The sequence below is a fragment of the Cajanus cajan genome, chromosome 7, assembly GCF_000230855.2.
Source record: "Cajanus cajan strain Asha chromosome 7, NIPB_CcT2T_4, whole genome shotgun sequence".
NCBI lineage: Eukaryota > Viridiplantae > Streptophyta > Magnoliopsida > Fabales > Fabaceae > Cajanus > Cajanus cajan.
The window spans coordinates 49,262,518-49,279,855 of NC_138523.1; the positions used below are offsets into that span (position 1 = coordinate 49,262,518).

General features: G+C 36.9%; 2 protein-coding genes across 2 annotated transcripts; both read left to right on the forward strand.

Moving 5' to 3' along the window:
- Positions 1–364: 364 nt before the first annotated feature.
- LOC109789443 (Vps51/Vps67 family (components of vesicular transport) protein) lies at positions 365–7,723 on the forward strand. Its single transcript, XM_020348399.3, has 7 exons — positions 365–1,203; positions 1,385–2,872; positions 4,385–4,579; positions 4,882–5,162; positions 5,653–5,832; positions 6,069–6,243; positions 6,965–7,723. Exons 1-7 carry the CDS (start codon positions 508–510, stop codon positions 7,136–7,138), a joined length of 3,189 nt encoding a protein of 1,062 aa, XP_020203988.1. The 5' UTR covers positions 365–507; the 3' UTR covers positions 7,139–7,723.
- Positions 7,724–12,916: 5,193 nt separating this feature from the next.
- On the forward strand, positions 12,917–16,712 carry LOC145949588 (uncharacterized). Its single transcript, XM_083059966.1, has 2 exons — positions 12,917–13,666; positions 14,139–16,712. Exon 2 carries the CDS (start codon positions 15,197–15,199, stop codon positions 15,938–15,940), a length of 744 nt encoding a protein of 247 aa, XP_082916092.1. The 5' UTR covers positions 12,917–13,666; positions 14,139–15,196; the 3' UTR covers positions 15,941–16,712.
- The last annotated feature ends 626 nt before the right edge of the window (positions 16,713–17,338 follow it).

A 17,338-nucleotide genomic window follows, 5' to 3' on the forward strand; every position in this document is an offset into this window, starting at 1 on the left:
AATTTACAAGTCCATCTAAAAGTGCACTGCAGTCCCATGAAAGAAGTGAGACACGATGAAAATAGCAAGTTTTTACTACTTATTTCAAAGGAAAACTGATAAAAAAAGGTTTTTTTTAATAAATTTGTGTCATTACTCGTAATTATTTGTTACGAGCTTGATTAATCTTCCCTTAATTAATTTAATTATTCAATATATTTTAATATGAAAGGAAAAATGAATATATTATATCATATCATGCACTATAAACTTGAAAATAAACCTTTAATTTGTTTTAGCAAGTTCTAAATATAAAGCTGAATGTTAAAAATAATTAAACACTACTATTTGTCTTGGATCAATGAAAACGACGCCGTTTAGATGACTGTGAGACAAAATTGTCCTTGAATTTCTCTCTTTCTCCTCTTCCAAGTGACCGTTCGCCAAATTTTCCACTCTCCTTCCTTCCATCCTCCGCCGGAGCCATCAATGCCAAACCACTAAACCCCCAAACCCACCGCCACCGCCATGCGAGTCTCATCTCCCGCGGCGGCGCCGTCGCCGCACGCCGACGAGCACCGCATCTCCACCCTCGGCAGCCGCGATGCCGAGTCCCTCTTCCGCTCGAAGCCGATCGCCGAGATCCGCAAAACGGAGGCGGCGATGCGGAGGCAGATCGAGGACAAGAAGGAGGAGCTCCGGCAACTGGTCGGCACCCGGTACCGCGACCTGATCGACTCGGCCGACTCCATCGTCCGCATGAAGGCCTCCTGCGACGGCATCTCCGGCAACATCGCCGCCGTGCACGGCCGCATCCGGTCCCTCTCCCAGTCCCAATCCCAATCGCAGTCCCAATCCCAAAGCAAGCTCCATTCCCAGTCCCGAGCCTGGACCTACGGCGTGGCGTGCCGCGTGAAGTACCTCGTGGACACGCCTGAGAACATTTGGGGCTGCCTCGACGAAGGCATGTTCCTCGAGGCAGCCTCGCGCTACGTCCGTGCCAAGCACGTGCACCACCACTTGTTCTCTGATTCCGACGACCACAGGAAGAACATCTTGTCCAATTTCGCAATGCTCCAGCACCAGTGGCAGATCGTCGAGAGCTTCAGGGCGCAGATCTCCCAGCGCAGCCGCGACCGCCTTCTCGACCGCGGCCTCGCCATCGCCGCTTACTCCGACGCCCTCGCCGCCGTCGCTGTCATCGACGAGCTCCAACCTAAGCAGGTATTTTCGCTTCTCCACTTTGAATTCTCGATTTCTGCCTGGATTTACGTGTTTCGACTGTGAAGTGATGATTAGTTGATGAGAAATGGATTGCTTATGGTTTGTAGATTTAACTGATTTGAGATTTGAGATTTGGATAGTTGCTGGATTTGGTTTAAACTGATTTGTGGATGAAAAACAGGTGCTGAGCCTGTTTTTGGAGTCGAGGAAGTTGTGGATATCGCAGGTTTTGGGTAATGCTGGTCCTGGTGATGCTTCCTCCTTGGTGGTTTCGGTTTTGTGTGATGTGTTGGGTATAATTCAGGTCAGTGTGGGTCAGGTGGGGGAGTTGTTTTTGCAAGTGTTGAATGATATGCCACTTTTTTACAAAGTTATTCTGGGATCTCCTCCAGCGTCTCAATTGTTTGGTGGGATTCCCAATCCTGATGAGGAGGTTAGGCTTTGGAAGTCGTTTAGAGATAAACTAGAGTCGGTTATGGTAATGCTTGATAAGCGTTACATTGCTGATACTTGTTTTACTTGGTTGAGGGAATGTGTGAGCAAGATAAGTGGAAGGAATTTGATTGATGCCGTTGGCAGTGGCCAGGATCTTGCTTCTGCTGAGAAATCGATTAGGGAGACAATGGAAAGCAAACAAGTTCTGCAGGGGAGTCTAGAGTGGCTCAAGAGTGTTTTCGGCTCAGAGATTGAGTTGCCATGGAGTAGGATTCGGGAACTTGTTTTGGAAGATGATTCGGATCTTTGGGATGAGATATTTGAGGATGCTTTTGTTGGCAGGATGAAAGCAATCATTGAGTTGAGATTTAGGGAGCTAACTAGTGCTGTTGACGTGGTGAACTCAGTTTCTGCTGTAGGTGACTTGTTTACCAAGTTGGATGATGTTCAGGGGTACTTGAACAAATGTTCTACAGCTGGTGGTGTTTGGTTTCTAGAATCAAATGCCAGAAAAACTGGAGTTGTTTCTGGGTTTAAAGTCCAGCCTGAAGAGAGTGAATTTCAGTCTTGTCTTAATGCCTATTTTGGTCCTGAAGTAAGTCGAATCAGGGATGCAGTTGATGTATCTTTTCAAAGCATCCTAGAGGATCTTTTAAGTTTCTTAGAATCTCCAAAGGCTTCCCGAAGATTGAAGGATCTGGCACCGTATTTGCAAAGTAAATGTTATGAAAGTGTGTCCTCTATATTGACGACACTGAAAATAGAGCTTGATAGTTTATATGCTTCAATGGAAAATGACGAGGTTCCAACAGCTGTTACTGTTGAAAAATCTCTTTTCATTGGACGATTATTGTTTGCATTCCAAAATCATTCTAAACATATACCCTTGATACTTGGTTCTCCCAGATTTTGGGCCACTGGGAATGCATCTGCGGTTGGGAAATTACCAAGTCTGGTGAAACAATCTCGTTTTGGATCTGATTCTGCTATCTGTGATAGTCCGGGAAGACAAGCAAGCCTTGGCTCTAAAAGACAAAATTCATCTGCTGCAGCTGCTTTGCTTGGCATGAGAGAAGGTGCAAGCCATGAATTGGAAGAACTAAATAAGACTATAGGGGATCTTTGCATTAGAGCTTACAACTTGTGGATATTATGGCTCTCAGATGAACTTTCTGCCATGGTCTCTCGGGATCTTAAACAAGATGATGCTTTATCTTTGAGCACACCCTGGAGGGTAAGTGTTATTCACCTCCCCTAAATTTGTTTTCTTTGTTTTTCCATGACTTGTGATGGTTTAAACTTGATTTATTAATATTCTACTTGTGATCCTTTATTTTTTTTTATGAACCTTTACATTTTACAATAATACTTGTTTGTTCCTTTTAGGTCCAAAGAAATGGATAAAGAAAGCATAAGAATGAGGATTAGAAATTCTTTACAAATATAGGGTAAAATAAATATAAAAAAAATAGAGGAAGTCAATAAAGTTAAGCCATTCCTCCTATTTGTATATCAGCAGAAGGAAAAAAACCACTTAACAGACTTGTGTCAAGACTTGTTCTTGATTCCTGCTTGGACATTTATAGCACAGCATACCATGTGATTGTAGTCTAACATCATAAATTGTCTACCAAAATAGATATGTGAGCAACTATAAGAAATCTGAGTTATGATATGGATCTTGTGAAAATTTGATAACTTTATAAAGGTTCCAAATTTTTTATTAACATAACATGTCCAAAACAGATGTCATACTAGTGTATATTGTAGGATTGAAGCTAACATCCTGGAGGAAGCACTATTCCATAAACCATTACTGTGCTAATTTTTGTTTAGCAAATTGCCCAAAAGTCTTGCCAAAAAAGCTATATGTTAAAAGACTGTTCTAGTTTAATATTTCCTTTCCAGATTCCTCCCCAGAACTAGGCAAGCCCTAGCCCTTTGAGGGTGCTAACAATGAATTGAGCAAACATAAAATCCAAATATTTCGGTCCAGTATTGTCAAATTTGTTTGGAATTAGTTGAGAATAATTGCCTTATTTATATGTGTTGTCCTCTGTTTACTTCAAGATCTCCATGTTCTTGAAAATATTGGCTGTTTTCTAAGACCACTGCTTTATTCCTAGTTTCCTACTAGGAATGGTTTGACAAATCTGTGGACTGTGATGGTGAGGTTTTTCACCTTAATTTAAATGAATTGGTAGCATTTAGTATGCTATTTCTCTATCCTTTCAAACTTCAAATGCTCTTAACCTTGCAGTGATGTGCTTCAGTCAAGAGGCTTCCTTAAGTGTTGGTATTACATAGTAATGGAAATACCAAGAAGATAGTATTTATCTGCTTAGATTTCTTTTATTTAAGCAGTCAGTAATCAAATTATTGTTGTCTAGTTAGTTGAGACTCAGAGAACTAAAATAAATTGAAATTTTGAAAAAGTACTTGTTCGCAGTGATCTTTTACTTTGCAACTAATATATTAATGGATCTCGTGGGTATTGAGTCTTCAATCTTCAACCATTGGTGACATGCCAAAGGAAAACTAGTGGCCTTTGAATATAGAGCCAGCCAGCTTAACTTCTGTTTGTCTTGAAAGGATAGTAGGTGTCATCAAACTCAAGCATTGTCTTCGTCGGATATTGTTATTTCTTTAGTGGGACCTTGTATTGGTGATATCATGACTAAGTTATAGGGTTTAGGGTTTTTGCTTTTAATCTTGAAGGTTGTTCAATTTTTGCTTGTCTGAACAGGGCTGGGAGGATATCGTTGTCAAGCAAGATCAGTCTGATGAGAATCAATCAGAGATGAAAATATCTCTTCCATCTATGCCTTCTCTGTATATCATCTCATTTCTATTTAGAGCTTGTGAAGAAGTTCACAGAGTTGGAGGTCATGTACTTGACAAGAAGATTTTGCATAAACTTGCATCAAGGCTACTGGAAAAGGTAGGTTTTCCTGTTAGGATGTGTTGGTCTGCTTGATCTTCATGTCTACTAACGTGACTATTTATCTCTTTAATTTATTTCCCATCTTTCCTTTTGGTTATTTATAGAAAATGAGATTGCATTGAAAAGAAAAAGAGTAGATAACATTAAGGATAATGTATCCTAAAAATGATATAAAAAAGAGTTTTGATGCAGTTTTCTAGGAAGTGGCTTATCAAGTTATCACATATTATTGTTTTGATGATTGTGTTGCTATGTTCTTGACTGCATGTACATTACAATGACTGTATCTTATTACACAGGTAATTGGAATCTTTGAGGACTTCCTTTCCACTGCAGAGGGTGGTGTTCATCAAGTGTCAGAAAAAGGAGTCTTGCAGGTTTTGTTAGATGTCAAATTTGCTGTTGATGTTCTCTCTGGTGGTGATTCAAACGTGGTTGGGATACCTTCTAGTAACCCAAAGGCAAAGGTGCCTGTCAGACGGAAGCAGGAGCAAAGTTCTACAACCTCAGCCATTAGAGAACGTTCAGATCAATTGTTAAATCGTCTTTCTCAGAAACTGGATCCCATAGACTGGCTTACGTGAGTCTTATTCTTCCGTTCAAGTTCTCCTTTCTATGTTTTATTATGTTGAAGGGGCATGGGATGTGCAATCCAGGAACCAAATAAGATAAATTTAGAAGAAAATAGAAGTAGAAGAAAAGGCAAAGTGCTCTCTAAAGCACAAAATCTTCCAAAGAGTGAATGAAATAGATTACTAAAATGAATGATATCTCAAGGCTGTGTACTGATCATGGATTTCAAAGATGCGCAATTCATTTCAAGCAACAACCATTGCTTATTGCATGTTCATGCAGGAGCAGATCCGGATAACCTACTTTGCATATTTTTTCTATATGGGATGTTGAGACATTGTTTCTTTCTTCTTTTTCCTGCAAAATTCATGGTTAGAGGGAATCTGTGGCATGTATTTCTTGGACAGGGTTAAATTGGTAGCATGTAATGACTTATGACTTGTACTTCTAGTAATTTTTGTACTGTCATCTCAAATCTTCTTTGTTTTATGTTAAAGGTATGAGCCATATCTCTGGGAGAATGAGAGACAATCATACCTGCGACATGCTGTCCTATTTGGATTCTTTGTGCAACTTAACCGTATCTACACAGATACTGTTCAGAAACTGCCTACTAATTCAGAATCTAATATTCTGAGGTGCTCTACAGTTCCTCGGTTTAAATACCTCCCGATCAGGTTAGTCTCATCTTGTATTTTATATATGTTTTGTCTGTCATTTCATAATGCGTAGTTCTGTGCTTGTCTCTTTTACTATCATTCTATTTATTTAATTTAAATTAGCTTAAAGCCAATGATTTATTCAATGACTATTTTTTATGGGTAGTTTTGTAAATCTACTGATGTATGCTCCAAAGTTAGTGATTAATACTCTATATGTCATATCTTATTCACAAACCTCTTGGTAAATCCAGTGCTCCAGCATTGTCCTCTAGAGGGACTAAGAAGGCATTTACTCCATCGTCAAATGAAATCTCTTCAAGAAGTTCATGGAATTCAATTACAAATGGAGAACTTTCTCAGAAGATAAATTTGGATGACAATTCAAGTCTGGGGGTGGCAGCACCATTACTGAAGTCTTTTATGCAGGTAGGCCCTTATCAAAATTTGGTTCTATTTGTTGCCTTATTGCAATTTAATTTTAAACATTGTCATATTCATTAATTAAGAAATTATGAGATGTCGATGCACCATAATGTCATGCATTTGCATATCATATTGATACACATCTATGGCACTGCCGCTGCAGTGAACTCTATCCATTTTTTCAAGTGCATCCATACAAAATGTATTTTTTTCTTTCTAAAGGCAAGTTTTCTTTATACACTCTGGACAACTGTTTAATGAAATTACAATACCTAAGTCGAATGGGATTATTAGGCCAAAATCTAAAGAATACCGCGGTTATTATATTTGGACTGCTATCCTGCAGTTTTGATAGAATTAATACTGTGTCATTTCATATTCTTCAACCACATTAAACTTTATCTTGTACTCCTAGTTCTTGTATTATGTGTTGCTCTACCCGGGAAAAGGTTATTCATTCAATTATAATTGGTTCCTTGATTGTTGAACAAATTCTCTATAATAGTAGGTAATGATTTTTTTTCATGTTGTGTTAATGTGTTTGAGCATATAATGTCATATATTTTGACCAAGTAGATTTCAATGTATATTATGTACAATACTGATACTTACATGCATTTGTATACTGATACTTCTCCATTCTTGTATATCAGAAATCTGATTTGGAATTTGTTGTTTGATTACAGTTCTGTGGGTATTTCATACTATTTGATTTTTATTCTAGGTTGGAAGCAGGTTCGGGGAGAGTACTTTTAAACTGGGATCCATACTAACCGATGGACAAGTTGGCATTTTTAAGGATAGATCTGCAGCTGCCATGTCCTCATTTGGAGATATTTTACCTGCTCATGCAGCTGGTCTTCTTTCATCTTTTACCGCTCCCAGATCAGATTCATGATTGAAAGGCATCCCAGTTGCTCTTTTCAAAGTCTCGTTACCATAAAGTGTGACATCTCATGAAAACTTTCCCTACCCTCCACTCCACTTTATATAGGGCAACATTAGAGTCGTACATGGCAGCCCCCAATTCCAAATATTCTAAACATAAGGAGCAAATGGATTCTTTCAAATAAACTATGGGATGAGGATTCTTAATGTTGACTGCCGTGGTTAACTTCATTTTATCATTCGGCTTGGAAACGGTTGTGAATATAAATATGCCCAAATTGTAAGCATGAGGATACTTGACAACAGATTAATGAGCAAAATTAGTGTTGATGGCAGATTCAAGTTCGCTCGTCATTTGGGACAAGGAAACTGAAATGGAATTTTGCTAATGTCAGAGTTGAGAGCTGCAATAATTCGTGGCTACTGTATTGCGTGAAACTAAATTTTTGGTGTATGTCTATAGTTGTTGCATAAATTCAATCAAATTATCTTGTTAGATTTTTTTAATGTTCTCATTACAATGTAACACTGTATTTTAAGATACTTATTCAATGAATTGAATTCATATAAATAAGTGGTAGTTTATTTATTTGTATTGTTATTTTGGTAAATGTACCTATTGGCTATCGCCAAATACAGCATAGCATAAACCAATATACGGTTAAATTTATATTGAACTTTTATGCGTTGTTTGGATCGGAGACAAAGAGGAAGGAATGGAGAGGGGAAGATGGATACACATTTTCAAATAAAAATCTTTCTTTCCTTGGATACATATGAAAATAAGAGAGGACAGAAAGAAAGAAAAAGAAAACTTGTGGGCTCCACACTTATTGATTCTCTCTTATTTGAAGAGAGAACAAATTAAGAGAGAAAAACAAAATTATTATTACACTCGTTATAACTACACCTCATACAAACAAAATTACTATATCTTAATACATCTGATTTTTATTAGTTATTTATGTCTTTTATAAATGTATTTATTTCTTTCTTTTCATTCTATCATAGGAAACAACTAAATGCATATCATTCTATCATACGAAACAACTAAATGCATAGGTCATACAGAATTACATGGATAAAGTCATAAAAATATAAAAGGAATTACATGATTAAAGTTATAAATTATAAAATTACATTGACAGTAATCGTATCATGAGCCATGACCTCAAACTTTTAACCAATACAAAACTTACAAGTTGCCACTAAACAACTATAGTTGTTTATTTTAAAATATGATATAAATAATATATATATATATATATATATATATATATATATATATTTAAACATTATGTTATATCCAGTGATACATGTAGTTTAATTATAACTTAGCGATTCCACCAATAATCTATTAACACAGTACTTTAAACAACTTGATAACCGGTTTGGTTCTGATAATCCTTAGCATAATATTATATTGTCTGATATAATAATATTATAATGAATGGTTGTGATTATTTACTTGTCATCAATTAAGTGAAGAATAACTAGTTGATTGAAAATTGTAATTTAGGTTTCGTTATCTCTTTCAGTCTTAACATTTCTCCCTTAATTCCTGTGTCAAGTTTCAGAATTAACTCAATCCGTCACTCTAAATTGTGGTGCAGAGTTTGGCGGCACTGGACGTGAGGCTGAACTCTCAATGTAGTTATTGTCACATAATCACATTTCATAAGAACATGAGCATAGAAATATATATCCCTCTTTCTTTTTCTATTTTCTAAGAATCTATTACCTTTTTTTTCTATCTGGGCTTTTTTTTTCACTTTTTTTCTTCCATATCCCATTCTATCCACCTGCAGTGGACCGAACTTGCTCGTTATGTAATAGAAGCCCTAGTAAGTTATCATTTATTTATTTATTCAAATTATTTACTTTCTCGATGTTTAGAAGAGTTTCATAATTTTGCACCACTAGCAGGAATGTGGAAAACAATTTTGAGGCTTAAGACAATTTTTTTAAAAAGAATTAATACTAAATATTAACTTATATATATATATATATATCAATTTTTATTATTTTAAGTTGAAAATTTATTTATTAATGTTGTTATTTTTATATTAATCTCCTAATTTGAACTGATGGAATATAATTATGTTTCTGTTTATTTGAAGCTTGCAGTATATTCCTTCCCCTTAATTTCTATCCATGGATGATATGCTTGGAATCTTTTGGCTATATCAACGTTTTTTTTTAACCATTTTGAATAGAACTGTATAATATATTTGCCATCATTTATTTTCATAATGATGATAAATAGTTTGGTAATGGCAATAGTAGCAGATAATTTAATTTTAATTGCCTTTGTTCAAACTTGTTCTATTTTATATTCTTGATGGGATAGTCTCTATTTTTGTGAACACCCACAATAAAGTTTTACAATATTTTTGATTTGTTGTTTCTATTCGTAGAGGATAATTAAATGGTATGGTTGATGAGGCGATAGTAATAGAGATAAGAGCAATAATAAAAGAAATTTTCATTTGAGTGATTGGTTGGCAAGAAACAGTTGAGTGTGTTGAATATGTAGAAAAAAAACGAATGTTATACCTTTTGACGAGAATCGTGAAGTGCATGAGTTTTAGAACAAGTTGATAACTTAGAAATTCCAAGAGCTGTACCTTTTGTTAGTCAATTTTCTCTATAAGAAGGTGTCACAATTATTTTTATAAGGGTTCGTGGATTTTAATTTTTTTAAATAAATATATATTTTGCTATTAAAATGTCGATATAGTTTGCTGTATTTTAGTGCGTGACCCACATCAAACTTAACCTTAACACGACCTAAATTTTTCTTGTGTGATGTTATAGAATTCAGCTTTAAATGGGTTAATGTAAGATATGTGTATAATTTTTTGTATTTGTTATTTTTATATATAAATAACAAAATTATTGAATAAAATTTATTTAATAATATTATAATAATTTTAACCTAGATAGAATAGTTACTTCTCACGTATATAATTCTAGAATTATATGAACTGTATAGTACCATTTGTTTTTATAACTATGAATTAATAAATAAAAAATAAAGATTGTTTTAATTATATAATAAAAAAATAAGTTAATTCATCACACTCATATTTTTAAAGTTCAGTTCTATCTCATTTAATGTTTTTTTTTCATTTATTTTGACTTTATTAAGATTGTTTCATTTTATATGATAACGTTATATTTTTTAATCTTCTTAATACTTTATACAAAATATTATATAAAAAAAATAAGTATATTTAATATCTTTAAAATATAAAAAGTATTCCACACAAGACAAGTCATGCGGTGATGACAAATTAAGAAGAAGAAAAAATTAAGATTGAAAAAAAAATAGTTATTAAATATAATATCGTATAAATTTAAGAGATGTTTAGGCTCGAGTATAATTTTCCAAACAAAATTAAAACATAATTTTATGTTTTATATATTTATTTTTAATTATAATTTCACTATAGGTAACATATTGTTAGCTTTAATTTAAAAAAAAAAAAGATTAAATCGTACTTCTACCCTTTCCATAATATCCGGTTTTGTTTACGGTGGAATTAACCATCAAATCCTGGGTTCTTTTTATTTAGACTAGCATACGAACGTATTTCAATTTAGGCGCTTTACTGTGTTATCGTGTTACCGCGAATGGAGAGTAGGATGAAAAAGTCTTAGCAACTACTTGTCTCAAAATGTTCTTCGATTAAAACAAACAAGCAATGTTCCCGCATGCAAATAACAATATGAATAGAATGAACATACAAATCATGTTCAAATTACATAATGTTCAAGCATTACAAGATTAAAGTCTATAACTACGTAATTAAAAGGAGAGAAGAGAAAAGAAAGACTACACTAATCCTACTCCTAAAAAGAGAAAAGACAAGTGGCCGAGAAGTAATCATACCCAAAGATGATTCCTCGCATGGAAGCCATATGTGCAAGCAGAGAATGCTTCGGAATTTGGTTAGAGTATGAGTTTTCCGACCTCCGTAAAGGTCCGTACTCCTTGTATTTATAGAGCAATCAAGGGCGGTTAATTCTGTACATGTACGCTTTTGATTCATAACCGCTATCCACTATATTTGCTACGTGGTCTTGACTCACAACTTCCTTTAACCGCTCTTCCCACGTTCCTTGTTTCCTCGATTGATTTTTTAGTAACCGTTTTGGCTTAACCTCCATGTTCTGAGAGTCTTAACTTTTCAACTATTCTCGAGCAACACTTGTTTTTTCGAGTCCCATAATTTCGAGTGCTCTCACGCCCCACATGAGATTAGTCACAAGTATTCAGCATGTGTTGATTTTACTTCTCAGGCAGCGCTATCAATCTTTTCGAGTCACATGATTTTCGAGTACGCCTAACAAATGCCCCCCTAGGAATTTGGTTTCGATGAGCATCTTAGGAGAAAACTAAATTCCTATCAAGGTTGTTCTTCGATACTTCCTCGATTTGTTTCTTGATGTTCACTTTTCTTGACGTTAACTTAATCTTTCTTTCGATGAAAACCTATTCTTGTAAGGTACTGACCATTTGGATGTGACATTGATAGCTCTGACGGCGCATACTTCTATTTTTCCATAAATTTGTCTTCTGATATGAAACGTTTTGGCGGTTGTTTTGGAAATTCAATTTAATATTTCAAATAATCTTGCCTAACCTAACCCGTTTCAACCTAGGCCCATTTACCTCGTTTAAAACCCCTTTTTCACCCTAGGGTTAAATTGTTTTCACCATTCTCTTCCTTCGTGCCCAAGTTTTCTTGCTCACTGTTTCTTTTTTGCTCTGGTTCTTGATCTTCTTCTCAGATTGTTCTCTCTGTTCTTGCTTTTGTTCGTTATGGCTTCTTCTGCTGCGTCCACTTCCGCTGCCGTAGCTTCTTCAATGTCTCCTACTGCCACCACTTCTTCCCCTATTTTGATTGCTACTACTTCTGCTGCTATGACCACCACTCCGGTAACCACTATGGCCACCGCAACTACTACCCAGGACACTCCTCTGCTAATGACTGGTGCTCAAGTTCAAAAGGTCAAAGAAGGTGATGACACTTTCATTCCAATTCCAGGCATGGAGGAGGCTAGTTTGAAAATATACCAATCTCAGGTACTTCTTCCTTTTTCTCTAGCAGATGGTTCTGTTCATGCTTTCCTTGGTCCTTTTGCTGGTCAAAATACCAAGAGATATGGTAATACCCTTTTGCCTGAGGACTCCACCACCCTACCTTTCATTTATTCCCCAGAAATAGACCTAAACCTTTTTGGGGATACTACCAAAATTTTTAGAGCGTTTCCCCCGTTAAAGAAAGGCACCTCTCTTGGTTAGCTCGTGTAGAGGCTTCTATGTCCTCAGAATGGAAAGAAACAGGTATTTTTGAATTTATCCAACTAGCTAAGTTCGACCTCCACCTTTTCGACCCTCAAATGCTCCTTTCTGCTATCTTCTTCTGGAATAGAGAGACTCGGGCTTTCGAGTTTCCTTGTGGCTTCATTTGCCCGACGTTACTTGATGTTGCTGCTATAACAGGGTTAAAGCCTATTGGAGATAGGTTTTATCCTGACGCCTTTGAAGAGGAAATTTCGATCAAGGATACTTCAATTTCTTGGGATAAGAAGACCTATTTGGCCTTTATTAACGCGCATATGGGACAACCTGACACGCCTGTCTCACCTTCAGAGCATATTGCCTTTCTTATGTACTGGTTGTCCGCCTGTGTCTTTTGCACCCCTTCGCTTCAAGTCCCAAAATATTATTACAATTTAGCTCAGGCTCTTCATTTGCAAAGGAAAATCTGCTTAAGCAAACTACTTCTGGCCTCTCTTTATACTTGTCTTGATGAAGCTTCCGAAAGTCTTGCTCGAGAATCTGGGCCTCGAAATCTCTCTGGCCCGTTATGGCTACTTCAACTTTGGCTCAACGCGCTATTGGAGAAGAAACTTCATTTGCCCTCAAAACCCATTCCCATATGTGAACTCGAAGGAGCTCGTTTAACAACCCTTACCCCTCGAAAGCGTCTGGTAGACAATTTCGAGAAATATATTAGAGCCATCCTTAGCTTCACTGACTTCACTGAAGACTTAGCCCCTTTCATTCGACCGAATTTGATAGGTCCTACATGGTTGCGTCAAAATAATCAAGTTGGTAGCATAAGTCCAGCTTCAACTGACCTGTGGTTTGGATTCTTGTCTTGGGATGTGATCATGTCGGGTATGAGGCAAAAAGATGTCAGACTTTATCCTTATCAGCCCCAACTTTTTGCTCGACAGTTTGGGCTTTGCCAAATGAAACCTCTTCCCCTTCGATGTAAAGAAGGCATTGATGCGGATATTTGTGTCGAAAAAGGGAATTATGAAGAAGTCCTTGACTTCATCCTTCGCCCTGATAAAGAACTTAGGCTTACACCGACCACCTTTTCTCCTTCCTTCTTAGTCTCAAAATGCTACCTTCGATGGTGGTGTTACTATATTGTAGATAAACTCACCGATTTTGATGGCTTTCTGAAAAAGCTGATTAGTTCTCCTCTTTCTTGTTCGCAGGGGCCTAAACAACCAGGTACTTTCAAGAATCAACTTATCATTTATCAATTCGAACAATTTTTTAAGGTTTGTTATCGACCTGACAATGCGCACCGAACCATTTTTGACGCTTCTGTCTCATTATCGAAAATGGTACAACGAAACATTCGCTCAAAAAAGGTAATAAATCCTCAAGGTAAAACTGATTTCGAAAAATTTTGTCCAAAGCATATACCTCCTCTTCCAAATGCCCTTTTTGGTCTAGTTAAACATGTATCTCATCCTCCTTGGGTGAAAACACTCGACCCGTTTTACCTTGAGCGCAAAGAAGTTCCTGTAAAGAATAAAGTTACCTACGCGAGATGTTCCGTGTACGATTTTCCTCGAAACAAATGGTGGCCATTATGTTGGGTCAATAACATTAACCCTCCTCCTGGTAAATATTTTTCACCTCCTTCTTCTTCGAGTATACCTTAAACTTGTCTCACTTCTTTGCTCGAACCTTGTAGCTGCCATCCCTCAGCGTGTTCCTCGACATGTTGATCCAACTCCTGATTGGGAGAGTGACGATGACGAGGATAAAGAGACATCTAAAAAGGGTCGAAAGAGAAAGACCGCTGCTGACAAGGTTTCTTTACGTTCTAAGGTATAGCTTGTTTGGATTGCAATTTTTCTCGAAACTAATATTTTATCTTACCTTCTCGAAATTCTACTCTACAGAGTATTGGAAACTCGAAGAAACAAAGAATAGGTTCAGACAGTACCAAAACTGTAAGTAAATTAACTCAAATATTAAGGTTATTTTCTTGCTCGTGTTTCATACCTAATCAATTATTCTCCAATTCAGGTCTCGACCACAAAAAAGCAAGACAAGGGGAAAGGTAAGATGGTCTTGCCTCTTCCCAAGAAACCTCAACAATCCTCTGGCGAGAAGTTGCTCAAAGACGCCATGAAGTCCGCTCCTAAGGTATCTCAATTTCGACGTCTTTCTTCATTTATATTTCTCTTATGCCTTTAACCGTTCTAAAATCCTATTAATAGGATATTGAGATTATCTCACTGGATTCTTCTCAAGGGGTGTCTCAAGAGGTGCAGAAAAGCGTACCCTTTGCCACTGAGGTAACCCAACATGTTCATCTTGTTATACCTTGTGACTCAAATTTCCTCTTGATGTTTAGCCTGACTTCTTCATTTCCTCAGTTGTCTACCCCTCAAGTGGATGTTGCGACGCTTGCCTCTGCCATGGCTTCGATAGAAGTTCCCCCTCCTGTCGAAGAGGGTAAGATTCCCCAACCCCAACCTTTGACTAATACGGAGACGCGGCAAGACTCCGCTCAAGGTGAACCTTCTTTCGAATTACAACCTCCCTTGGATCCGAACCAGGGTATATTTCTTTCGACTTTAATCTTCGATATGATACCTTGTTAATGGAAGTTTCTTATGTATTTACTTTTGTGCAGGTTCAACGGAGTCCCCTAGACCTTTTACCACTTCTCCTTCAACCGAGGGCGGTGCTACTTCTTCTGTCCAAGGCCTCTCCTTGATTCCTTCTCCAGATTTGGATTTGATGAGTTTCTTTAATGACGAGGACGAAGATATCAATACTATCTTCGAGGTGTTGGACAACTGGACGAGTGGTCCCTCTGGGTTAGAGAAAGACAAATTGAAGGTTGTTGAGCCAGCTTCTGAAACACCTTCTTACCAACCCCTACTCGACTCTTTTCGCTCGAAGGCATACGTTGAAGATCTCGATCAAGCCTTCCTCATTCCTGAATTCAAAACGGAAGTGCAACAAATGATTGATGAGTTGCTCAGTTATTCGGACCTTCCTTCTGATATTTCTTTAGAGCTTCAAGCATTTATCAAGCCCTTTAGCCGCGCCTGGGAACTTCGAACTCAGTGGTCTACTGCATATCAAGAAGTGACCCAAATTGAGGTCGAAACTGAAGGAGACCGTGCTAAGCTCGAGAAACTCCGAGACGAGTTGGTTTCTATCAAGAAATCAACGGAAGAAATGATTTCTGCTTTACAAGCATTGCAAAAGGAGGAGGCTGATATCGAACATGTTATCGAAGCCTTAAAACACGAGCTTGACAGAACTCGCTCGAAGAAGGATGGAGTGAAAGTTAAGAGTCAAGAGATCAAGCAACATCAAACAGGGCTTAAGGAAGAGGGCAAAGCCATTTCTTCTCGATTAGCAAAGACTTTGGAGCAGAAGAGGCATTTAGAAGCTCAATGTGCGTCTCGCAAAAAGAATCTGGACGAGGCTTACAAAGCTTTCGAGGATTTCAAGAAGCAATTTTTGCAATAATTCATTCTTCTTGTCTATTTTTCCAACCTTTCAGTTTATATTTGCCTTGTATTGAACAATTATTCTTCTGCTCTTTTATGGAAATGTTTTAAATATTTCCCATTTATGACTTTGCTTGCACTTGAATTATTTATCTCCTTAATTACATATGCGTTCTTTGAATATACTTGCTCGACTAGAAATGGGCCTTCCCAATTATATGACCACTTCCCCAAACATCGAGATTTTTGGTCCATGGGAAGTATAACTTTTAATACCAATTCTCCGACTCGAAAACGTTGCATATTCACTCTCTTATTATAAGTTTTCTCGACTCTTTCTTTCTGTCGAACAATATTCTATAACGCAATTAATCGTTCTTCCTCTAAAGAGATCAACTCATCATACATCAAGTTCCAATAATCCTCCACGGGTAATTCATTTTGTTTTTGTATATGAATTGATTGTAAGTTAATATCGATAGGAAGAATAGCCTCATGGCCATATACTAATTTATATGGGGTTGTTTTCGTGGCATCTCGAGGTAAGTTCCTATATGCCCATAGTATTTGGACGAGAGTTTCATGCCAACTTCGAGGTTTATTTGATATGTGTTTTTTGATTAAACCAATTACCACTTTATTAGCAGCCTCAACTTGACCATTAGCTTGGGCATAATATGGTGTTGAAGTTACCAACTTAATTCCTCTTGATTCTGCATATCGAGCAATGTTTCGACCCGTGAAAACCGTACCCTGATCAGTAGTGATTGTTTGAGGAATTCCAAACCTTGTAATAATATGGTCTTTGATAAAATCAATTATATCTTTTTGCTCAACTTCTTTTAAAGGAATAGCTTCAACCCATTTTGTAAAATAGTCTATGGCAACTAGTATATACCTGTGGTTCTTCGAGGAAGGTGGGTGTATTTGTCCGATTAAATCCATTGCCCAACCCCGAAATGGCCAAGGTTTGATGATCGAATGCAACTCACTTGCCGGTACCTTTTGTATTGGTCCATGTTTTTGACATTCCACACAACTTTTTGCGAATTCGATACAATCTTTAATCATAGTAGGCCAATATAAGCCTTTCCTTGACAAAACCCATTTCATCTTCTTTCCAGCTTGATGTGCTCCACAAATGCCTTCATGAATTTCTGCCATTGCTATATAACCTTCATGGTCTCCCAAACATTTGAACAAAACTCCGTCGAAGCCTCTTTTGTACAATTCATCATTTAGTAAGAGATAATTAAGAGCTTGGAGTTTAATCTTCCTTTCGACCTTTATGTTAGGATTTCGCAAGTATTCGATCAATTCGCTCCTCCAATCTTGTTGACTTGCTGAACCTATACTTAGAATTGCTCGATAGTCTAACACTTCACTCTCTGTATGAATCATATATTCGAGATACTCT